This window comes from Stylophora pistillata, chromosome 6, assembly GCF_964205215.1.
Source record: "Stylophora pistillata chromosome 6, jaStyPist1.2, whole genome shotgun sequence".
Classification (NCBI taxonomy): Eukaryota; Metazoa; Cnidaria; class Anthozoa; order Scleractinia; family Pocilloporidae; genus Stylophora; species Stylophora pistillata.
Genome location: NC_142524.1, coordinates 28,792,056 through 28,818,107, shown reverse-complemented (window position 1 = coordinate 28,818,107; position 26,052 = coordinate 28,792,056). Strand labels below are relative to the sequence as shown.

The 26,052-nt window shown below is 40.5% G+C and overlaps 2 protein-coding genes across 2 annotated transcripts in view; both read left to right on the top strand.

Moving 5' to 3' along the window:
- Positions 1–26,052, top strand: part of LOC148729277 (sacsin-like) — a 108,726-nt gene that overhangs the window by 59,989 nt on the left and 22,685 nt on the right. The gene's annotated exons all lie outside the window — the stretch shown is intronic.
- Positions 2,336–24,567, top strand: LOC111345629 (sacsin). Its single transcript, XM_088763497.1, has 8 exons — positions 2,336–2,642; positions 3,359–4,722; positions 5,734–6,267; positions 7,270–7,371; positions 8,337–8,438; positions 9,255–9,352; positions 10,426–10,690; positions 10,998–24,567. Exons 2-8 carry the CDS (start codon positions 4,596–4,598, stop codon positions 23,828–23,830), a joined length of 14,061 nt encoding a protein of 4,686 aa, XP_088619623.1. The 5' UTR covers positions 2,336–2,642; positions 3,359–4,595; the 3' UTR covers positions 23,831–24,567.

Sequence of the window (26,052 nt, the reverse complement as noted above, 5' to 3'; positions counted from 1 at the left end):
ATAAATAAGACTGCAAATAAGACCTTAGACTACAAAATAATCGTCGCCACAGTGGGCATCTGAAGTTTTTCTTTTTTTTAGGGCAATTTTCAAGCTGATTTCCTTTTGTTTTATACATGATGTTGAATTTTTATGGAATTTTTGTAAACTAATTTTATCAGTTATATTTTTTTGTAAATAACCTTGAACTGTTATTTAAAAAGTGTGTATCCATGAGCTTTTCTTGGATTTTTACTTGACATTTTGACGCATTTTTTTTCGATTTTAAAGCATTTTATTGTAATTTTTAATACTTTTAGTGATTTTAGTGAATAAAGGTCTACAATAAATAAATAAATATATAAATAAATAGTAATAATAATGACAATAATAATAATTATGACCTTAATAACTCTTACAGTGTAGTTACATTGTTATTGGAATTCCATAAGTTAATATTTGGGGTAACAGTCATGATTCTAACACCTATACATCTGTATGGAAATTGTTTTCTTGTTGTTATTAAACCTTTTGTAATTGTACATTCAGGCCGCAGAAACAGAATTAAGGAGATTATTTCTTGTTTACCCCATGCCTCGTAGTGACTAGGATACACAAATCCTTATTAATTTGGTATTCCATCTCACTTGTTCTAGTTCGCCAGATCGAGTACGGAGTCCCAGCAATGCAAACAAAGCATCGACGGTATTTGTACACGAGCGAAGGACATGACCCAGTTATTTCTCATTGATTGCTCTTTTCACAACTCTCCAAAGAAGTGTTATTGAACTCCTGCCCCAAATATCACAATGTTCGACATTTCTGGCGTTATTTTATCTTGGACAGCAATTTTCATAACTCCACCAAATGTAATGTCTAAATCTGACGCCATGTTACTTGTCCCAGTCTCTTGTTCAACTCAAGTTAGCGTTCTGCAGCGTGGAATTCAGCCTGGGTGGTCTGGGTAGAGGGGATACCGAAACAGGTCGGGGATAAATGGTCGTAATACAGCGCACCGTGCAATATGATTGGTGGAGAGATGTCTTTTCTAAGAATTCGATAAATTATAGAGCGCTTAGAAGTATTGAAGTTGTTTTCTGGGAAACATTAGCAGGAAACATTTTCGATGATAACGAAAATCTGAACTAAACAATTGTCCGACTTTTCAAATTTGTCGACGAAGGAAGAGACTCTATCGGAAAAAGTTTGCACTTCCGACTGATAGCAGAACGGCCCTCAAATATCGCGGATCCGGCATCGGCAAAGTACAGCTTCAGTTAAGGCATTTCAAGATTCCTGTCTCGTATCTTCCTCATTTTAGTGCGGATCTGACATAACTCCGGCTAAGAGTACTAACCAAGAGGTCGGTAAGCAAATCACTGCCGTATCAGTAATTTAAGTTTTGTTTTTCGATTCATATACACCGTATTTCCTCCCATAAGCTCTGGTCGGGCGCTTATCTAAACACCTCAACAGAGAGAGGCTTGTTTTGTATGAGACCAGGCAATTTATCATCGGGTGGATAGTACAGTATGTTTTGCTAACACTTATGCACTTCATAGTGACTTACCTTGTAGACGGCGTCAAACCATCATTTGAACAACTGGAGACTGATTTACGTGTACAATTGTTTCCATGTGCGATCATGTACTTTTCTTTCCTATCAGACTTTTTGATAGCACAGGGAGCCCATACAATCTGTTGGTGTAGCCGACTGTTGTTTTATAGTGAATGTACCAGATTTACAGTTTGTGACACATTAATAATAATAATAATAATAATAATTTATTTCTTATATAGTGCTACTTACAATAACAGATCAATAGCGCTTTACATTGCAGACTATGTACATAAATCATTGATAAATACACGTTGAATTACTTTACCTGTGGTGTATAGTCGTCCTTTTGCCTCAAAAATGTTTTTTGTGAGTGATTTTGAATAAGTCTGAGTTCGTCGTTAATGTAATGCATAAAAGAAAGACAAGGCTGGAAGCCTTGTTTTGAAAGGGTTCAAGCGCCTGAGCGATTTTCCCCCCGAAAATCGCATCGCTCTGCTTTAAACTTCGCAGCATTAAGGTCAAAAGATGCACGATTTTCCTCTGACCTTCGAATCGAAAATCCATCCAAACGGACTGGAGCTAGCCCTCGAAGAAAATCAAAATCCCACAGTATTTGAGCGCCTGGGATGAGTAGCAAGATTCTCATGTGCCAGCCAGAAACTGTCAGGCTGATTGCCCTTTTCTAATTGGACGACGCCATTTGGAATTGGACGACATTATTTTGAATTGGACAACGTTATTTTGAATTGGTCAATCAGACGTGACGGTTTCTGGCTGGCACATGAGACTCTTGCTACGCATCCCAGGCGTTCAAATACTGTGGGATTTTGATTTTCTTCAAGGGCTAGCTCCAGTCCGTTTGGATGGATTTTCAATTGGAAGGTACAAGGAGAATTGTGCATCTTTTGACCTTAATCCCACAAAGTTTGAAAGCGGAGCAATGCGATTTTCAGGGGGGAAATTGCTCGGGCACTTGAACCCTTTCAAAGCAAGGCCTCCAGCCTTGTCTTTCTTTTATGCATTACATTAACGACAAACTCAGACTTATTCAAAATCACTCAAAAAAACATTTTTGAGGCAAAAGGACGACTATACACCACAGGTAAAGTAATTTAACATTTACTTATCAATGATTTATGTACATAGTCAGCAATATATCACTATATGTGAGGCAAACGGTAAATCTGGTACATTCACTATAAAACAACAGTTGGCTACATAAACAGATTGTATGGGCCCCCTGTGTTGATAGTAACTGTAGAAATCCTCATATGCTCAATGGTCGAGGGCTATTGTCAATTTAGCAAATATCGTCCATATTGCCGTGCGTCTGTTCATTAATAGATCATAGCTAACAACAAAAGTAGTGATGAAAAAAAAGTGGCACACAAAAGTGGCGAAGCCCCCACCACATACAATATAGAATTTTAAAATAAGGATTTGAATTTTACCCATCCTTGTGCAGACATTAGTAAGAGTGGTTTACGGCAGGCTAATATCTTACTATCAGGCTCTCAGAACTACTTGAAGCTCTCTTGAACCCACTGAACAGATAGTCACTTAGATCTGTTTTTACGGCAGGCTAATATCTTACTATCAGGCTTTCAGAACTACTTGATGTTCTCTTGAACCCACTGAACAGATAGTCACTTAGATCTGTTTTTACGGCAGGCTAATATCTTACTATCAGGCTTTCAGAACTACTTGATGTTCTCTTGAACCCACTGAACAGATAGTCACTTAGATCTGTTGGCACAATTAACTTTCATGTTTTTTAGACATCTTTAATACTGTCTACTTACCTTGTATGGCATGTAGTTCTTTGTGAGTAACAAGTACATCAAATGAGCAAGTTACAGCCAGATGTGTATGATCCTCTGGAATTCCTAAAAATTATGTTATTCAGGGGATTGAGAGTTCTCTGTTGGCGAAGGGAAGCACAATAATAATAACCATGGCATCTTCAGAAGCTTCAGCCGGTGCAAGTAGCCTGCAGGAGCAGAAAGAGCAGAGGCAGATTGATGTCATGTTTCTTTGTGATGAGTGGAGATCTTTGAAGGGTGGATTATCAACTTTCAATCGAGAGTTTGCTATTAACTTGGCAGAGGCGAGGATTGGCAACATGAAAATCCACTGCTATGTCTCGAAAAGTAATGATCAGGACAGAGAAGATGCCAAATAACACGGTGTAAATTTAATCATAGCCCGAAATGTTCCTGGTTCAGCTGACCCCCTCTTGTGCTTGATGTCTCCACCCTCCGAGCTTCCAAATCCACATCTGGTGATAGGCCATGGAAGAAAGCTGGGTAGTCCTGCATTTTGCCTCGTACAGAACACAAAGTGTAAATGGATTCAATTTGTTCACGTTTGCTGTGAAGACCTAGGAAAGTACAAGAAAACAGTGGCTGCAACAGATACAATTGAAGAGAATGAGAAGAAGCACAAGATGGAAATTGAGTGTTGCAAAGCAGCAGATGCAGTTGTTGCTGTGGGCTCACGTCTACAACAGAAGTACAGCAGAAGTTTGCCACAGGTCATAGTGGAGATTATCACCCCTGGAATCTTTGAAAGGTTTTCCTGTGAATCTCAATCTGCTATGCATAGATCAGTAAAGAACTTTAATGTGTTCTTGTTTGGCCGAGCTACCTTTGAGGATCTTTCCCTAAAAGGTTATGATATTGTTGCAAATGCCATAGGTTCTCTCAGTAAGAACTTTGAGCTGACATTTGTTGGTTCATCTCCTGGCAAACATCAAAAAGTTGAGAAGTGGTTTCTTGACAACACTCGCATTGACCGCAACCAACTTACCATCCGTGGCTATTGCAGTAATCCAGAGGAACTCAAGATGATGTTCTACCAGTCAGATTTGGTCGCCCTACCTTCCCGTACAGAAGGCTTTGGGCTGGTAGCCTTAGAGGCCATATCTGCTGGAGTTCCTGTACTTGTATCTGGTGAATCTGGAGTGGCTGAGGCTTTGAAAGAAGTAGAAGGTGGAAACACTGTTATCATTGAATCAGATGAGGATGCAGATTTATAGGCACAAAGGATTAGAGAGATGTCTGAGGAATGTGCAGAAGAGAGAGAAGCCAATGCCATGATGCTGCGAGAGAATTACAGGAAGGTTTACTCTTGGAGGAAAGAATGTGAGAGATTCAGAAGAATTATTGAAAATGTTATGAAAGGTGAGTTTAATGTGTTTTTATTTGCTTTCATTCATTTGCTGGTATTTATTGTGTTGTTGCTAAATTTAGGTCTATTTGAACCATATAAGAAAGAATGAATTCTTATACTAAGAATTTAGTGGATGAGGTTTGGCATGATGTCATGAGTTATCAAAACCAAGGTCTGAGTTATGTGCTGAAGCTGAAGACTGGGGCAAACAACACAGACACAAGGTTTGATAATTCACGAGAATCATGTTTTACATTATTTTTAAGAATCTTCAAAAGAAGACACTTCTCTCCAAGTTTGCAAAATTTTCGGGATACTGCATGGTCAAGGGGGAATGGAAACTAGGTAGACTTTGAAGGCAATATCTGCTGCAGATGATGCTTAATTACAACTGTCTTTGCACACATATTTTTTTCACTTTTTTAAAAAACAGTTGTTTTCTAATCAAAGCTGGTCCTAGGAGTATATGAAACTTATAACTACCCACTAATGGACCACTGGTTAAAACCAGACATTTAAAAACCACAGTCTTCAGTAGTAAAAGCATGTGCAAGTTGAAATATCATTGTTTTTTAAATAAAATTTGATGGGTTAGATTTTAAAGGTTGGTATCCATTGTCTCTTTTTTTTTATTGTTTTTTTACTTTGGTATATATTATTCTTTGTTTGAGAATTTATTGATGCATGTGATTTATCTTGAAAAAGGAAAATGAAACAAAAGAAGTTGAACATCATTTTGATCTAAATTCAGTTTAAACTACAACAAATGCACTGTAAATGTGAGAATCATATTGCACTTGTTAGATATTTTCATGTTCTAAATTGTAATCATATTGAGATCAATGAGAATTTTGATCATCAAATGGAATCAGCTAACCTGGAAAGACTTGAATTAACTGAAACAAGCAGTGTGTTTGATACCATTATGCTTATCACATTTTAATGGTCAAATAGCTAAGAGATGAAAAAAAAAAAAACATGGAAACTGGGATTAAATTTGACTGTTTGTTATAATTAAACAGATGGTGAATTAAACATTAATGTTGATGTGGAAGACGTGAAACCTAAGGAACCCAACAGGCAGATTACAACCTTGGCAACCAAGTCTAAAGGAAGCCAAGAGGATCAATACCAGAGGGCATCTGCTACATTGCCTACAGAAGACAGTGTGTCTCATTCAGGTAAAGAAGATCTTCAAGAACTCAAAGACAGAGTCCTGTGCTCAATTGCTATGAATTACCTCCGTACCACACCACCACAGTCAATTGAAGAGCACAATAAGTTTATGGAATACTTGGAAAAAATGAAGGTTCTCATTAGAGGTTTCTCGTTAGGAAGTTTGGTGATAACAGTGAAGTGTGAATCTCTCCAAATCTTGGAGGAATTGTGGACAGATTATTCATCTGGTCACCTTGGTAAAGTGGTTCAAAATTGTTTTGCGACTGAAAAGATCTTGAAGGAACTGAACCTGGCTGAGCTGAAACTGAAAACAACAATGGACATAGAAGAGTACAATGCAAGGAAAGTTTACTTTGAGAAAAGGATGAATAAAGGGGGTAAGTTTCTAAAGAAACAGTGGTGCTGCATCGGTGGGGGTAACCAGGTAATTTGGTAACATCAACTGAGTTGAAATTGTAAATTGGCCACTGTAAAGGGTTAAAAAGCTGATGTTTTGAGTGTTAGCCCTTCGCTCTGAGGAAGGGCTAACACTCAAAACATCAGCTTTTTAACCCTTTACAGTGGCCAATTTACAATTTCAATTCATTTGATATTACCAAATTACTTTGAGAGAGTTGCATTCAGAGGTTATTGAACAGAAAGTGATAAGACATATCTTTTCACAAAACATTTAAAGAGTTTTTTTGGACACAGTCCATCACTCTTTCCGCATGGAGTTCCACTGGGTTTTTAAGATATACATATGATATATTGTCGATTATATAAGTCCTGACAATGCTAGAGGTGATTTGTTGACAAGATATTGGTCTGCCTCACTCCATAGTTTCACTATGAGTTGGTTGAATCTTCTTCATTTCTTTGTTTTTTTTTTGTCTGTCTGTTTGTTTGTTTGTTTGATTTTTTTTTTAACCTGGTGCTACCAATCTGCTATCATTGCTTAAAAAGTGCTCATTTTCTTCAGGCTTCTTTCAATTTATTTGATTTGTAATAAATCATTAAATTGATATAGAAACAAATAGTCATAGGCAGCCTTGATTTTAGTGGAGGTATTACGAGCAAAGGAATTATGAAAATGGGTATCTGTAGAAAAATTAGATCTCTGCAATACAGTCAAACTTTATTACCCAAATCTCCATTTTCCAGAATTTTTTTATCATCCAGACTTACCTTTCTGGTCCCATTTTTTGATGATGGTTAATAATTCACATGTTTTTGGCTCATGAACATTAATATTATCAATTATCCAGACTCTTGATTTTCCAGAGTTTTCAAGCCATTCCCCATGAGTCTGGATATTCAAGGTTTCCACTGTATACTGAATATGCAGTTTGAAGTTAATGGTAAACACAAATGTGTTTTCTGTTTCTTTTTTACTCAAGATGACTTAAGCTTTCAGTCACACTTCATCAGTTCTGAAGATGAACGTCATTTGGAAGAAAGGAAACGGAAGTTAGAGGTTGGGGAGTTGGAGAAGAGGAAAGGTAATTACAAAACTGAAATTAGAATTTGTCATAGAGAAATTTGATAAAACAAATTTTGGCATGGGTTTTTACAGAAGCCCTTAAGCAGTCAACCTTTAACTCCTGAGATCTGATTGCTTAATCTCCCATCCAACTGCAAGGCATTTCTTTGTAAATTAGTTAAGAGAATCTGGTGCTTCATCAAGATAACAACTACCTGATAAGTCAAGTATTCTCATTACACCTGTTTGCTGGGTAATGTATGGATATTATAGGGAGAAGTTACTTGTTTATCACTTCTGAAAGTTAGAGGGTTAATTTAGGGAGTTTGTTTTGAGCGATGATAATTTATGAAGAGTCATTGAAAAGCTATCACCTCTTGCTGTGTTGTTCACTGGTGGTCATGAAAAGTGTTAGAGTGTGTATCTCACACTAATCAGTTCACTGCATTAGGGTATTATCTCGCACCAATCAGATTACAGCATAGGGGTATGTTTGCTCCAATCAGAGTGTCAGGGTATTGTCCCTCATGTCAATCATGTCATGGCATAAGGGTGCCACAAAATGTGTCAATGGAATCAACCCAACATTGATGCACACTAAGAATAACATTGACAAAGAACTGTGAAGTCAACTTGTTGAGGACCTTGTCTCTATGATCTGCCAGTGTCAGGATTACTAAGATCAATAACCTTGTTTTTGCCTCGTGGTTGCTCTTTTTGCAGAGTTTGAAATGATTAGGGAGCTGTATTTACTTTCTGCATTGACGGCCATGTTAAATATCCATTTCTTTCCCTTTAAATATTCTCCATGAATAACATCTTGGGTACGAACAGTATTTTCCCAGTACATTTACGTGTTTACTTGTAACAATTGCATAGCCTTTCCCTCATTAGCTCAGATATTCAAGATTCAACTGTACACTGAAAATGTAGTCTGAAGTGAATGGTAAACAGAAATGTGTTTTCTGTCTTTTTTTACTCAAGATGATTTACGCTCTCAGTCACCCTTCATCAGTTCTGAAGATCAACCACATTTGGAAAAAAGGAAACAAAAGATAGAGGTTGGGAAGTCAGAGAAAACGAAAGGTAATTACAAAACTGAAATTGAAATTTGTTTTTGAGAAATTTAATCAAACAAAAATGTTAGTGTTGGTTTTTAACAGAAACGGCATGCAGTCGAACTCTTTTTAAAAATCCCAAGATCTTATTGTTAACTCTCCCATCCACATGTAGCTGCTACACATTTCCTTGTGGATAAATTAGAAGAATTTGCTGTCAGTCATGATAACAACCTCTACCTGATAAGTTTGAGTATTCTCATTACCTGTTTCCTAGATCATGTATGGATACTATAGGGAGAAGTTACTGGTTAATCATTACTGGGAGTTTAAGGGTTTATATATAAGGAGTTTGTTTTGAACCATGATCATTTGTGAAATGTCAGTTATAAACTGTAATTCCTTGCTGGGTTCTTCACTGCTGATTGCAAAACATAACTGGCATTATAAACTAATGCTCTTTTTCTTTTCGCGAAAGTGAATACAACAGTTACACTGTGTCACACCTCAACCCACCCATCCAATGTGTAGCATGCCTATGTTATAAATTTGGAAACTTCATGATGTTGAGAGGTGACCAAAGTTCAGAATGTTGTCAGAGTGTAAACTCTCCAACAGATTCGTAATATAACCAGAGCTTCACGGTATATGTAGATACTATGGTGAGTAGAAACCATCAACATCATGCTACGAATTTTCATAAAGAACTTAAAAGAAAAAAAAAAGATTCAAGAATAAAATTTACCATTTGGCTGCTTCGAGAGGTGATACTATGTTTGTAGATAGTTATGCTTACATTGGTTAGTTTAGTTTTGCTAATCCTTGCAACGGTTTTGTTTCTCAGTAGTAAAAGGGAGGTCCTATGGCCAGAGGAGACCTCCACTGACCCACATTTTGAAAAATATCTTAGAAAGATACCCTGATGGAGGACAAATCTTAAAGGTATGTAAAATGATGTTCGTCTCTGCATTGAGCAGGAACTTACAAAGTCAACCTGGTTTAAAAGTGAACGATTACAAAATACAAGGTAATCCTGGACTAGGAAAACATTAGCAGTAGTAGCGTGTTCAAAATTATCGTGTACAGTTTGAGGTGAAAGAATGGTCTTTCGGAGTAATGGTCAATTGACGAAATGATTATTTCATAAAGAGTAATCAAAATTTTTTATTGCGAATTGTGACTGATAGCAATTTATTTTCCCGTGAAAGGAGAATGAAACTGTCAAATGTCTGCGATCGCTTAAATCTTAAAATTTCAAAAACTCTCCTTACTGTTCATTCAACAATAATACTTTGGTGATAAATTCATTACTTTGGAACAACAAGTCTTGCATCATGTACCCTCATTGCTCTTACATAACATCTACAAAACATCTTTCCGAAATACTTTGAAGATCACTCAAATTTGGTTTAGAATTGGATTGATTTTTGTTTCTCTCTCAATCCATTAGTTCTATAAAACAAAACTGGAGTTTCAAAACAAAGCGATACGTATCTCAGTGTTACTTAATACAACTTATTTGTAATAAGGGCCAGTGTTTTCCTTGCCCCAAAGATGCAATGAGCAAAGTTTCCCCTTGTAATATACGTTAACCCATCCATTATGAGAGGTACTATTCCACAATTACTTCAGTTTCAAGTATTTTGACTTCGCAACACATCGTGGGACCTCGTCTCAGCATCATGTCGATTGCATTAGGCGAAAGACAAGCACAACAGAAACGAGGCCATGGAAGTGTTATTATGGCCAACAAAAAATCCTATGCGCCTAAAATGCTTCTTGTTTCAAAAAGCTTAGCCTAAAAAACGATAAAATCAAACTTTGGATCGTTCAATGCGGCTATTTTGTTGCTCAACTTTCCCACCGTATTTTTGCTCTGTTGTATAGTGTACCCTGGCATATTTTGTGCGCCCCATTGCTCTAATATGGTCAACTGACGTAATAGTGAACTAATAAATGTCCTCATTGTCTACTCTGTCATTTTCGGATAACTGGGTCATGTTGGATTTTTTCAGGAAATTATTCAGAATGCAGATGATGCAGGTGCCACTAAAGTGTCCTTTCTACTTGATTCGCGTCAAGGCTTTTATGGAGAGAACTCGCTTGTCGAGTCCACTTTAGCTCAGTTCCAGGGCCCTGCTTTATATGCTCAGAACAATGCTTTGTTCGTGGAGAGTGACTGGGAAAACTTGCAGAGATTGATGGACAGCAGTAAGAAGGATGACCCTTTAAAAGTTGGTCGATTTGGAATTGGCTTCAATTCTGTTTATCATATAACTGGTAAGTTTCTCTAAGGGTGATAAAAAAATCATTGCCATGTGATATTGTAAGAGGTCTCGGATTGCAATGCAAAAAAACTTGCTGAAGACTGAAAAACGGAAATTCTTGCCGATAAATTTTTTCCCTGTTAGAAGAAAAAAAAGAATAAAACTACAGCATGTTATGTTCTGAAATCATACGTTCAACTTTGCACTTGCAGCCACAACAAGTACAGCATCCTTAAAATACACATGTTGAGACAGGCTGGGTATCTGCAATTAAGAGACAATTTTACTCCCAATTGGTAACTTCATATTATATTATTTAGATCTTCCCAGCATTGTGAGTGGGGATTCTATTGTATTTCTTGACCCTCACGAAACACACTTTGGTAGAGGGGAAACGGGGCAGCAATTTTCCCTTGAGGATGAGCTCCTCGAAGATCACAAAGACCAGTTCAAGCCGTACGAGAATGTCTTGGACTGCAACATTTCAACTCAATTTTACAATGGAACTTTGTTTCGTTTTCCGTTACGAAGTGCACCGTCAGATTTATCCAAAAAGGTTTATAGTAAGGAAAAAGTTGGCAAATTATTTCAAGCCCTCAAAAAGGAAGCACCTGTCATCCTGCTCTTTTTGAAGAACATTGAAGAAATTGCTCTGTTTGAAACTGATGTGAGAGACGTCCAAAGACATGTCTTTACAGTTCGATTGAGTGACGGCTGTCGGCAAGAAGTTGGAGAGAAGAAGCAAAAGTTTTTGAGTGATTTGAGAAGGTTGAGTGACGGGCAAATTGAAAACGTAGATCTTTCTCTAGATTTGCATGTAGTGGAAGTGACTGAAGGAGAAAGAGTAGTGGAAAATAAATGGCTTGTGTACCACCAGGTTGATGCTCGAAATCCAACACTCAAAAAATTGTCCTTAGAGTTGGGTCTCCTACCTTGGGTGGGTTGTGCTACATCAGTGAATGCAGCCAACCTTCTAGCTATCTCATCAAGTGCTGGACGAATATTCTGCTTTTTACCACTTCCACCGGATGCTGACTCCAAGACCGGTCTGCCACTTCACGTGCATGGCTACTTTGGCCTCTCAGACAATCGACGTGGTCTTAAATGGCCAGGACCTGACTGTCAGAATGATCCAACAGCAGAATGGAATGTGTCACTGGTGCAGCATGTTGCAAGTAAGGCCTATGCCAACGTGTTGCTCCATCTACAAGAATCATGCGACTCTTCAGTTGGAGCAGATTTTGTGTACAAGTCCTGGCCAAACATTCAGGAAGTTGAGAAACACTGGAGGTGTATACTGGAGCCCATGTTCTCGATTTTACTCAAAGAAAATGTCCTCTGGACCACTGCAAATCATGGTCAGTGGAAAAACGTTAGTAATGCCTACCTGGACAGAATAAAAAGCCAATTTCAGAATACAACCAATGAAACGAGAGAGGTAGTTCTAGAAACATTGACGCAAACAAATGAGGCTGTTGTAATCGTCCCAACCCATGTCATGATTGCCATTGATAATTACACGCCAGCACCTCCGAAGAGCATCACCCCCACATTCTTAAGAGCTCTTCTGAAAAAGAAAGGAGAGGGAATTTTGGAAGATGTACCAAAGAAGAAGAAGCTTTTACTACTCGAATTTGCTCTTGCGGACAAGAACCTGAATGACATGCATGGCGTTCCCCTTTTGCCCCTCGCAAATGGAGGTTTTGTTAATTTCCACTCACTCCAGTACAACCGAGAACCAGGCGCTGCTGTGTATGTTTCTTCAACTGCTACTCCCCGTTCCATTTTCCACAACATGGACAATAAGTTCCTCGACGACAGCGTTCAAACTCCAGCCATTACGTATTTGTCGAAGCTTGCCTCTGACGCCAATAGCCCCCACACAATCCAGCCAGTGCAACTTGTCGCGTTAAACCAAACCATTGCCGTTAAGGTCCTGAGAGAGATGCTTCCATCAGAATGGTCTGGAGAAAATCATGTAGTACCTTGGTATCCAGGAAAAAATGGGCATCCACCGGAGCACTGGTTGGAGTCAGTATGGATGTGGATTCAGAGAATTTTCCCTACTGATCTCTCCTTGCTCGAAAACCTTCCACTCATCCCGCACACATGTGCTGGAAACCAAAGCTTAGTGAAGCTGAGTTCGTCAAGCGTGGTCATTGGAAGACATCACCACCAGAGTATTTCTTTACCGCCGCATATTGTGTCTTTGCTACGCAAAATTGGCTGCATTCTACTAGAAAATCTCCCATCGTACATTTATCACAACACCCTACATAAATACGTTACCACACCTGAGCCCCGTGGCGTCCTAAAGATCTTTAGCACGTTAGGTCAAAGCAGATGTGCATCAGCAATTCCTTTCTGTTCACCAAATGAAAAACGTGCGCTACGAAGTTTTCTCTCTTCTGTGGACTTCAATGTTGATGAAAAAACCCTCTTGTACAACCTTCCTATTTTCGATGCAGCAGATGGAAACTCCTTCATTGCTGTAAGAAATGGATTTCAAGTTCATGAAGTTTTACCATATGGCTTTGAAGTTCCTCAACCCTTGCCAATACCAAGAGCATCCTCAGTCATTGCCTTGAGAGATAGCGATTCTCATACACTAATTCAAGGACTTGAAATCTCACCGATGACAAAAACCACCTTCCTAAAGAATATTGTCTTTAGTGGTATACAAAGCAATTTCTACAGTCATCAACAGATCCCTGCTCTGATTGGCTGGATACTCAGCCAGTATTCCATTTTTTGCAGAGAAGACAGCTCATTTCATGTATCTCTTCAACAACTGGCCTTTGTAAGCACTAGGACCAACAAACTAGTTACTCCTTGTTGCGTTCTAGATCCACAACAACCTATTTTGGAGCAACTTTTTGAGAACGAAAACGACAAATTTCCAAATGGAGATTTTGTGAAAGACGAAATCCTTCTTCCTCTTCGGCAGCTTGGAATGAGGAGTATTCCAAATAAAGAGGACATTCTACATGTTGCTAAAACAATAGAAAGTGTCCACAGTGATGTGGGATTTCGTAAAGCATTAGCCCTCTTAGAGTTTCTTGACAAAAACCCACCTGACAAGTCCTTGGGTCGAGCCCTGATGAATGAGAGATGGGTCCCAAGAAAGCAAAGTCCTACCTCGTCCTATCCAAGTGCGATGCCTTGGTTTTTAGGAACAAAGCAGTTCTACAAACCATCTGAAACGTTCAGCCAATCGAAAGCCACTCTTGTGGGGGCGTCAGCACCAATAGTCTCCAAACCTTGTTCCAAAGCCTTAGAGGCTGTTTTTGGTTGGAACAAATCACCACCTGTCCACCACCTTCTAAATCAGTTGCGTTTTGCTTGTTCTGTACCATTAAATGACGTAAATGGAAGTGCTCTGTGTCATTTTCAAGCGATGGTAAAGCAGATCTATGAAGAAGTATCAACCAATGGTAGCTTTATTTTCGCTGTTAGTCAGGATAACAGTTTTCCCGAATGGATTTGGCATGGGAATGGATTTACATCACCGTCTAAGATAGCATTCACGTCTTCCTGCAGAATCGACTTGAAGCCTTACCTTTATCTAGTTCCACAAGAGTTTCAACACCTCAATCTTTTCTTCCAACAATGTGGTGTTCGTGACACATTTCAAGATTGCGATTTCTTGCATGTTTTGACAATGATAAAGGACAAACATGACACCAGTAGTGAATATCTAGAAGATGTGGCAGTTGATCAAAAACTGTCGCATGAGATTCTCCACTGGATAGTTAGAGATGGAAAGAAACTCAATCCAGAACTTCGGGAAAGTCTTTTGGTGCCGATTCACACCTGGGATAGTACCTTAAAGTTGGTTCCATGTTCAGAGTGCACCTTTTGTGACGCGGATTGGCTGAGACAAGGAGGGTCAGAACTTCTCATCGGGAGTAAATTTACGATGATCCACGAGGCTATATCTTCCAAAACCGCTGCTCTTTTAGGTGTTCCACCTATCAGCACCCGTGTCACTTGCGCTGAGGCCTTAGGTATCGAGCAAACAGGTCCATATGAGCCAATTACCACGAGGCTGAAGAATATTCTGAACGAGTACAAAGAAGGTGATGGTGTTTTTAAGGAATTAGTGCAGAATGCAGATGATGCTGGTGCAACAGAAGTTCAGTTCGTTCTTGACTGGCGCAATCATCCACACCAGAGGCTCTTGTCACCGGGCATGGTAGAGTGCCAAGGTCCTGCCTTGTTAGCCTACAACAACACAACCTTTACAGATGATGATCTGAAGAATATATCGAGACTGGCGGGTGCCACCAAAAGGGAAGATCTTGAGAAGATTGGTCGCTTTGGTCTTGGTTTCAGCTCAGTTTATCACTTTACCGATGTTCCAAGTATCATTACCAGAAGTTATGCTGTCTTCTTTGATCCACAAACAACTCATCTTGGCCCCCACATACACGATGCTTCAAAGCCTGGAATAAAGATAGATCTGGGGGTACATGAAAACAGTTTAATCTGCTTTCCTGATCAGTTTGCACCCTACAATGGGCTTTTTGGTTGCGACACTGCTACACCTAGCGATAATGACACGTTCTACTTTGAAGGCACTCTCTTCAGGTTTGCATTTCGAACAAAGCGAGGAGATATCAGTGACAAGATATACACTAAGCAGGAAATACGGTCCCTTATATTTTCTTTCCGAGAATCATCGCCGATCCTTCTTTTGTTTTCACAGAACATTAAAAAGGTGTCGTTCCTTGAATTGGATGAAAATTCAAGTAATTCGAAAGACCCGAGACTCCTGTTTGAAATCTCCAGGAAACCTCAGACAGGATGTATGCCAGTTAAGAATTCTGTAACGGAAAGCACCTTCCTAAAGTCATGTGCAGCGTGGACAAGGCAGTCAACCAGTTGGTCAAACCCTGTTGACAGGTTTCCATCTCCCAAATTAACGGAGCTCATCTCTGTGTGTTCCACCATCTGTCATATGAATGGACAGAGGAGTCAAGAAACCCAGTCTTGGCTTGTGACCTCCTGTCTTGGTACTGAAAATTCCTTTAAGCTTGCAACAAGTGAAGAGGGCAAGAAGCAGGGACTCTTATCTGCTTCGGGAGTGGCAGCAAAAATGTTCACCAAAGGCGATGGCATGGAAAAAGTACAGGCAGTGCTTGGTGAGGTATTTTGTTTCCTTCCCCTAAGCATTCCGACAGGGCTTCCAGTACATACCAATGGCTACTTTGCAGTCACATCAAATCGCCGAAGTATTTGGGAAGGTACTACCGCTGAAGTCGGCTGTCAACCTCTAGAAGTGCGGTGGAATCAAAGCCTCATGGAAGATGCATTGACTCAGGCCTATGTTCAGCTCTTGGAAAATATGACTGTCATGCAAACTCAAGGAAAAATTCCAATGTATCACGCTTTCACGCTTTGGCCAAATCCAGACAAGCTTCATTCATCTGCATGGGAACCACTCATAAAGAGCTTTTATCAAAGAGTTGCAAGTGATGTTGACCTACCCTTAGTATGCACAGGAGGGAAATGGCTCCCAGTGACTCAATGCATTTACCAAGACCTCAAGTTATGGGAGCTACCGAATAGTGAGGTAATTCTTGAAAATTTGGATTACAAAATAGTCCAACTTCCAGACTTTGCAAGGAAAGGCTTTCAACAGGCTGGATGTATGGAGATTATCATCCAACGAACCATGACACAAGAGAAGTTTCTCCAAGAGGTTTTTTTCCCGAAGATCGCAATGATATCCAAAGAGCTACGGGATGCAATTGTCTGCTATCTCATAGATGAATGCCTTCGAGGACATTCTAGCAATCAATCCAGTCAGCTTCTCAATCTGTATAAATCTTTGCTTTCAAACAATCGTTGTATTCCTTGTGGACCTGATGCGGGGAATTTAGCATTTCCTAAGGAACTTATATCTCCAAAAGGTACGGCTGCAACTCTGTTCTTAGCAGACGATAGGAGATTCCCAGTTGGGTCATGTTATCAAACAAAGGAACGTCTTCTCATGCTTGAAAACCTGGGAATGTTATCACATATCCTTGACTGGGAAACCCTGATTGAGCGAGCAAACTCTGTGTCGGTGCTCTGTAGAATAGCCCAACAAGATGCTAAGGAGAGATCTGCCAGTCTTATCAAGTACATCAATGTCCACCTCGAGGAAATGGACCACCCTTCAGAATTGAAAAGGGAGGAGTTAATGGCAATCAGTATGTTTCCTACTCTCGCTAAGCCAGCAAACTATGTTATGCAATGGAGAGGTACTGATGATGGAAATAGTGTTATGCTTCCAGCGAAAGAAATGTACGAAGAAAGGTACACATTTGTCGCAGGGTCCTCTAGGCCGATCCTTGATGAAAGTGATAGTTGTGGCTGCAGTAAGTTAAGCAAGAAGACGCGGGATCTTTTTGGCTTCAGCTCTCGTAAACCATCGACGCAAGAGGTTCTAAACCAGCTGGAGCATACAGTTCAAGCAATAGTCCATGCACCCCATGCAATCGCAGGTTTGGAACAGGCCTTCCATTGCCTATACGGGTACATTCAAGAAATTATTGCGGAACCAGATGGTGAGCGAATTATAGAGACATTACAAGAAAAGGAATGGGTATTGGTTCGTGGAAAATGTCTGTCAGCTTCTCGGCTGGCTTTCACGTGGAAGCGATTTGGTGCACCATATTTAAACGAAATACCACAGAATCTTGCCTCAAGGTATCGTAGCCTATTTGAAGCTGCAGGCGTCAAAGAGCATTTCTCCACTGAAGACGTCATTTCCGCTCTTTACAGGCTCAGTGAGGAAAAGAAAGGAGAACCTTTATCTAAATCAGAGTTTACAGTTTCAAAATCGTTGATCGAGGAGATATCGGGAGCGTCAGAGAACTCGCTTAAGAAAGAAAGAGGAAAGATTCCTTTGCCAGACCACAATCGATGTTTAAAGCCAGCTGAGCAGCTAGCCATTAATGATGCGCCATGGGTGACTGCCAGGAGTGGCATCGAATATGTCCATAGGGACCTGTCAATTGACCTTGCACACAGGTTTGGAGCAATTGATATTCGCACTAAGAAACTAGCCAGAATATCTCGCCCAATCGGACGTGAATTTGGACAGAGAGAAGACCTAACTGACCGTTTAAAGGGAATTTTGAAATCATATCCATGCGATGTTGGAGTTCTAAAGGAACTTGTTCAGAACGCTGATGATGCAGGGGCCACCGAGGTACACTTCATTTTTGACCCTCGCTACCACAACACCGACCAACTCTTATGTAACAACTGGAAAGAATTGCAAGGTCCTGCCCTCTGTGTTTACAACGACCGACCGTTTTCCGAAAAGGATTTACAGGGGATACAAAGACTGGGAATTGGAAGCAAAACAGACGATCCTACCAAGACAGGACAGTATGGTATTGGCTTTAATGCCGTATACCACTTAACGGACTGTCCCAGCTTCATTTCAAATGGAGACACGCTCTGCATTCTCGACCCTCACTGTCGCTACGCCCCTGGAGCAGACAAGGAGAACCCTGGACGTCTCATAGAACCAATTAGTGAAGAAGAACGATCCGATTTCAGGGACATGTTTCCTTGTTACCTGGAAGACATGTTTGATTTAAAATCCTCAACCATGTTTCGCTTTCCTCTCAGACTCCAAAGTACGTGCACAGAGTCATTAATATCTGAACAGCGGATCTCCTGCACACAAATGAGCACCTTTATGAACCACTTGGCGGTGGAAGCAAAAGAGATTATCCTTTTTTTGAACCATGTGAAGAAAATATCATTGTCTGAAATTAAAGACGATCAGCTGAAAGAAATACACTCAGTTTCTGTACAGATAACAAAAGAAGATGATGCGGAACGCCTGAAGCTTGCGAATCATGTCAAGAACTGTAAGTTCCTTATTACAAATGAAATTCAATGGTTTGGAATCACATACCCTCTTTTTGTTCAAGAAGCCAGATTACGACAAGAAGAATGGCTTATTCATCAGTGCATTGGAATCCAAAAACGTGATGGTGAAGAGATTCCTAACGGTCGAGATTATGGTCTCCTACCTCGAGGTGGAATAGCAGCCAAAGTGTCGGAAAAGTCAAAATTCTCTTCTTATGAAGTAGGTGGACCAACCCACAAAGCTTTCTGCTTCTTGCCTTTGCCAGTTCCCACAGGACTTCCATTTCATGTAAATGGGCATTTCTTTTTAGATTCCGCCCGTCGAAATTTATGGAGCGATGAAAAGGGAGAAGGATTTGCAAGCCAATGGAATCATTTTATAAAGTGCAAAGTTCTGGCACAAGCGTATATCTCGCTGATGTTGGTGGCACGAGGTTATCTTCCTGGCTCCAAAAACGGGGACACCACTAGCTTCTCCAAAGGATTCAAGGTTCATGAGGGAATGCGATGGTATCATAATCTCTTTCCGCATTATGAAAATGTCCAGAGCCAGTGGCGAGATCTAGCAAAAGCTGTCTTCAACAAGATTTGCTACGATGATGCAAAGTTATTGCCGCTGATAAAGACACCTGGTAAAAATTCGCCGACTACCCAAAGTACTGAAGCTGCAAAAAGCATTCAACCCCCTAATGATGCTCAGGCCACCAAGGGGGATTTTGATTGTAAAGAAGCCATAAGTTGTTTATGGGTGTCTCCTTCTCAAGGGTATTTCAACACGTTGTCCTTGAGTGATGAATGGGCCAGAGATCTTTCGAACGTTCTCATCAACATTGGCTTCAAACTTATTTACTCTTCCAAAAAAATCTTTGGCAACTTTAAAACAGCAGGAGCAAATGTTAGAGAAATCACACCTGAAGAAGTTATTAACTTCCTTGGAGGGAATCCAAATTCCGTAGGTATACTACCCTGCCCTGTAGGTGAGACGACAGTTGGTTCTGTGGCTAATGTACTCCTCCTCCTCAGGTACTGCATGAAAGCCACTACTTTTCCAAAACAAATATTTGGAATCCCTTTACTATTGACAGAAGACGATGTTCTTAGGCAATTTCAAAGGGATAACCAAGTATTTCTAAGCCTTTTTGCAGATTTGATACCAAATCAACGCGCTAGGTTCGTCCAGCACGCACTCGCCACACCGTTATTTCGATTCCAAAAAGAAATCACTTATGGGGATCAAGGTGTTCTCAAAAAATTCGACATCTGTGCATTAGCCTCGCTTCTTCCGAGTACTGTGAAAGGCGGATGGTGTGAAACCAACAGTCTCGTTCCGTGGGATTTGGAGAACGGGCCTTCTAAGCAATGGCTGAAGCTTTTGTGGGAGTTTCTGTTCAAGACATACGAAAAGGAGCCAGATACTTTTTCGCTAACTCCACTGCACAAATGGCCCATTATCCCTACCAAATTGAAGGAATTGGCCCCAATTTCAAAAAGTAAAGTCATTTTTGACTTGACAACCTCTGACTCTTGGTCATGCGGCCAAAAAACTGTCGTTGCATTGTTGAGGAAGTTAAGATGTCCCGAAGTGGATGTCGATCTTCTCTGCAATGATGGAAGATGGGATCTGTCGCCAATACTCAAACAGCACCTTTCGTACCCCAATTCATCGCAAGACATTCTCAAGGTGCTAGACCACATGATTGGCGAGGTTGATATCACTGGTTGTCTTTCTGAGGATGAAATTCTCTCCTTGCTACAGTTCTTCCAGCACGATGTTGAGTCTCTTAAACAGGATCAGGTATCGATTTCCATTTTGAGGCGATTGCCATTTTTCAAGACTTTTCATGGAAAACTTGTTGGCCTTGCCAATGCTGGATCAGTATATGTTATACCGGCGGGGTTACCAACCAACGAGTGCGATGTTTGGATGAGAGAAAACAACTGTGTTTTCTTAGCATCTGAACCTAGGCTGAACCAATTGTACAACGAAGTTATGAATATCGGCACTGGCACACATACCGATTGCTACATCGACTTCATTTTCCCAAAGTTTCCAGATCTTACCCAAAAATCTCGAATGCTTCATCTCAACTATGTTCGGCAATTCCTACTGGCACCCTTTTCTGATGAGTATCAACACTCTAGAGTCCTACAGTCACTTAGAACTTTAGAATTTATTCCAGATATCAATGGCACAGTGCAAACTACTTCGTATTTTTATGACCCGCGCGTGCAAGTTTTTGCAGTCATGTTACCCACCGAAGCAAAGCCTCCAGAGCCGTTTAACGAAGAATCCGGCTGGCTTGATCTCCTTCGAAAAATTGGATTAAAGCAAAAAGTTGGAAAAGAGCAGTTCATGGCGTTTGCAAAGGACTTGGCTAAGGAGGCCCAAAAAGTAGAGGAAACGAAAACCCGCAGTATTTTGGAAAAAAAATCCAAAACTCTCGTAACCCATCTTCTGAATGAAGCACCTTTTCATGATGTGCTGTATTTACAACAACTATCGATGATAAAGTTCGTGGCACCTTCAAAAGCCCCAGAAGGTCTTCTTTCTCTTCATAAGCAATTCCCATGTTCAAACGAAGCCCAATATGAAATTATTCCATTTATTCACTTCCAGGGTTCAATATCAGACATCCACAAGAGACTTGCGTGGACGACTGCACACCTTCTACCATGCTGGGCAGTCCCAGGTGCTCAAATGCCAAAGCTTAAAGCCCTTGGACTTCTTCCAAATCCCTCGCTCTATCAAGTCATCAGTCACGTTACCAACCTCACGAAAAATCTTCTAAAGGACGTTGATAGAGAAATGCCACAGCCCAAACGTCCCCTTCTGGTAGCTATAATGACTGAGGTGTACACTTTCCTTCAACATGTAAGTAATTGCCAGGAAAAGGACTCTCTTGATTCTTGCTCGCAAGTCTGTCTTGAAATCGGAAATCTATTGTGTGACAACTCTTGTATTTTGGTTGAAGATGGCCGCGTATTTGTCCGTGGAGATCAACTAGCTTTCCAGCTTAATGAGCAACTAGCACCGTATATGTATGAAGTTCCAAGAGAATACGGCCCTTTTGAGCACTTGTTCAAACGCCTTGGAGCTGTAAAGGAAGCCACACCTGTACAGTTCGCAAAACTACTAAGTAGACTTCAAGCCTCATGCCCAGACGAGAAAATGCTCCCAAATGAAGCTAATATTGCAAAGCACGCAGTATACGGCCTGTTTTCTACTCTAAAAGCCTTAAACGATCACAATGAAGGCGAGTCTCCCAATCCCCTCTCTGAGATCGAACGTCTGTACCTTCCAAGGAAAGAGCAAAAGCTCAGAATATCTGTAGACCTGGTTCTGTTTGATTGTCCTCAGTTCCAACATCGTATACCAACTGCCATGTATGAGCCCCTCGATAAACTCGTGAGATATAATTTAACGTTTGGTACCCCTCGCCAAATTGCCGACCTTCTGCCAGCTCACCTAAAGATCCCATCCTTAAGAGTGCTCGTAAGAGAAGAGCTTCACCCAGAATGCAAGGACAAGAAGTGCTCTGCTGACGTAGAAAACACGTGTCGTGAGACTAACCGTCTCCGTGACATATTGTTTTCCTCTCACCTCGTTGATGGCATCATGCGGATATTGAAGAGTCAGTATCAGAAAGCCAAACTAACAGAGGAGGTTCAAAGCAAAGTTCGCAGTTTTCAGAAAGAACTACGAATCAGTTGCATGGCGGAGCTGTCCACTGAGCTTGTTGACAACAAGTCGAATATGCCAATTCCAGGCAGCCAAAGATCAAATATAGACTGTGTTGTGGATAGGGATGAAGTCGGTGGAAAGCACATTTTCATTAATCATGGTGCTGATCCTGGCAACGTACGCGGTGTTCTATGTAGAGAGATAAACCAACTGACAGGATGCTACATCGACAAGGAAAGCTGGTTGCATTTGGGTCGTATTCTAGAATGTAAGTCGCCTGGACACATTTCCTTGATATTGGACAACGCCGGTGTATCGGAGGATGCGGAGGCAGCTGATACGCAGAGTTCGATCCCTGATCTTGGTACAGAAGTGCCCGAAGAGTTTCATCACCTCCTCGTTCAGTACGGCGACTTCTTCTTTCGAAATGGACAATTTGTTGCATTTGAAAAAGAAGACTCAACAGAGGATGATCCCAAGTACATCTATGCAAAAATCGTGAACAAGCTCGCAAGTAAAACTAAACCAAGAGAGGACAACACAATAAGAGAGCCGAGAGAAGAAAGGACCGAGCTAGACAGCAGATATTTCATAGACGTTGGCCATGAAAAAAAAGAAGTCGATGTATTGGATTTATACAAGATGAGAAGACCGCCGAAGGTTCACGAGAACGTTGACGAAGTAGTAGGAGAGTCCGCTTCACAAATGATGGACCTTGTTCCTTACGAAGGAGCTGGTAGACAAAGTACTGAACAGGAAGAAGCAGAATCGTCCACGTCTTCCCAAGAAACGAACGACCCACCAAAGCCTAGAGACTTGGACGCCGCCATAAGAGAAGTCAAAGAAGCTCTTGCAGAAATTTGGAAGCTTCCGGAAGAAAAAAGAAAGAAAGCGATTAGGCGACTATACCTTCGATGGCATCCAGACAAAAACATGGACATGCAGGACATTGCAAATGAAGTCATAAAGTTTTTAAAAAATGAGGTCGAAAGGTTATCAAAAGGGAAGTCGCCAAGCCACGATGAAGACTGTGCAAGACGCTCACCACCAGATTTTTCGGACTCCTTCACGCAATGGAATAAAAGAGCTCGACGACAGCGCTCAAGCTACGAAAACTACAGCCACCACAACCCACGATTTACAGGTTTCGCATCACGCTCGAGAAGGACCTACAAGGCACCTAATCCATGCGTAGCGAAGATGTGGATTCGTCAGAGCAAAGAAGACCTGCGCTCAGTAAAACTTCTCTTGACTGCCCAAGATCCACTTCATTACCTTGTCTGCTTCCAGAGTCATCAAATTGCGGAGAAATCTCTCAAAGCAGCTCTTTTCTCTATATCAGGAGTTGCGGACAGGCAGTTGTACTCTCACGACTTGGTTCTATTGGCCCATGGTCTTTCACTGCTTCCTGGAGCTCCAGATGTGATACTGAAAGTAGCCAGGCTGTCCAACTATTACTTGAGCACTCGATATCCTAACGCGCACAAGCCCCCTAACGTGCCTGCTGAGGTTTTCCAAGATTTTTGGCAAGCAGAGCAAGCGTTCAGACTGGCCACAGAAGTTTTGGAAGAACTAGAACGGTTTGTTGGAACATGATCACTGCTCCTGGCTGTCATCAAGTGTTCACAGTGCAACTAAAATGCATTTAAACAAAGCTAAGCTACCTATACTGCTCGCACACCTTTGCCACATAGAATGACGTTAAATTTAGGCTGACTTGACTTATCTTCCAAAACATGATTTAAATGTTGAGCTGAAGAGAAATGAACATTTCTTTATTACATTATATTAGTCTTAATCTTTTGTATTTCAAACTTTTCACCAGAAATATTATACTGTGCTGACAAGGCGTTTTCATGAAAAGGTTCATTAGGTAACGAACAGCATAAATAAGTTTGTATCAATGTGAGCGTTTCTAATATTCTTGAAGGTTATCCTTAATTTGATTCTAAATGGTCGTGTTAATTATGGTAAAGAAAAATGGCTGCTCTACCAATTTGAAGTAAAGGCTTTTCATAAAGTAGACACAAACGAAATTACCTCATAAGCTGACCCAGACCTCTCAAAGAGTTCTCAATATCTTATAGTTTGCCAAAGTCATAGGATCGTATGTTATTGCCATAGCAGATAACCATAATGTCTCAGGACATTTATTTTTTCTCGTCGGGGGAAAATGTTTTAAAGTCTGTTTTTACTAGAACTCGTTAAAAATAATACCGTTGAATTATCAAGAACCTAAATAGTGATTCTTTGTAGTTTAGAGTAATGAATAGAATTGTGTAAGCTTCTAATATCCATAAGATAGAAGAAAATAAATCTAGCTGATTAAATTTTGTTCGCTTGAAAAGTTACCTAGTATCCTGCTAGGCTTTCTTTACTTTGAAAGTTAAAGGTAATATTGAGAGAAATATGTTATGGGCTTCGTTTTTTGGGGATAGGATGGAGGGGAGGGCCTCATTTGGGTGGAAACCGCCTCCCGGTTAGCTCAATTGGTTAGAGCGCCGGATTGTGTTGTGCGGGAGGTCGAGGGTTCGAGCCCCGGCCGGACCGATACTCTTGGTCTTAAAATAAGTGAGGAGAATTTGCTACCTTTATAATCAAGAAATGGATAGATATTCTAGTCTTCTCGGAAAAGGACGAATAAACCGGAGGCCCCGTCTCCTGCAGGGTTAGGGGTAGGAGGCGTTAATTTCCCATGCACGAGAATACTGTGTTGTGGATGTCCTCCCTTGGGGTGGGATGGGTGGGAATTGGCCCTGAAAAGCCCCCATGGGGAGTGGTCAACTAACGTATGTATGTATGTATGCATGCATGCATGCATGCATGCATGCATGCATGCATGTATGTATGTATGTATGTATGTATGTATGTATGTATGTATGTATGTATGTATGTATGTATGTATGTAAACGTAGGTTGTCTCCAAAGTCCTCCGCAAATATTTCTTGCCAAAACTTACCGCGCACATTCGTTTTCTAATGAAGGAAAAAATTCTACAATGATGCATTTTTTCTACCAGGCCATAAAGGAAGAAAGACAGAAGGAATTTGTCAGTGGAAGCAGTAGGTTTAAATAAGTCCCTAATCACAGGAACGAAAGTGACACCATTTCTTCTATGTCACAATGAACAATACCATACTTAGCCAACAAAATCCTTCATTCTGATATCTGATCACCAGGTCATTGAAAAGGCATATCAAACGAGTTTTAGGCTGTAAGGATAATGCTGATAGAAAGTAACTGGACTGAGTGGAATATCAAACTGGGGAGAGATCCTGCAAAAAATTTACCTTTTACCATGAATGTAGCCTTGATTAAAAGGGACAGTTTGGGGCCACGATAAAAGAGAAAGTTTGAGCCTAATCAGAGCTAGAGCATAATGTGGTTTATTAGGAATTGTACAAGTGTTAATTTTAATTAACACTTGGTGTTAAAACACCATTTGGAACACATGACACGAACAAAGTGGTTCTTAGTACACAATACTTAGGTGCAACACCAATTTGTAGTAAGAAATTCCAGAGTGTACCAGGAGTTTCACTTCCTACCCAAGGCAGCGTTAGTCTTTACGTTCTGAAATGTTATTGGAAGTGAACATGAGAGGGGAACTCAGTTCAACACTTCGGATGGTATAAGTTTCCAAGCTACCAGTCGAAGGTACAACTTGTGGTTGAGTATTCCTTGAAAGCCTGACACCAAATCATGTAGTTTGTGGTAAATCTCTGACCACCTTTAGACAACCAGTATCACTACCCCAATATTCCAAGTTTGTTTGCAAAAGTATCACAGCATTGCAAAAAATCTATTTTTTAAAAGAA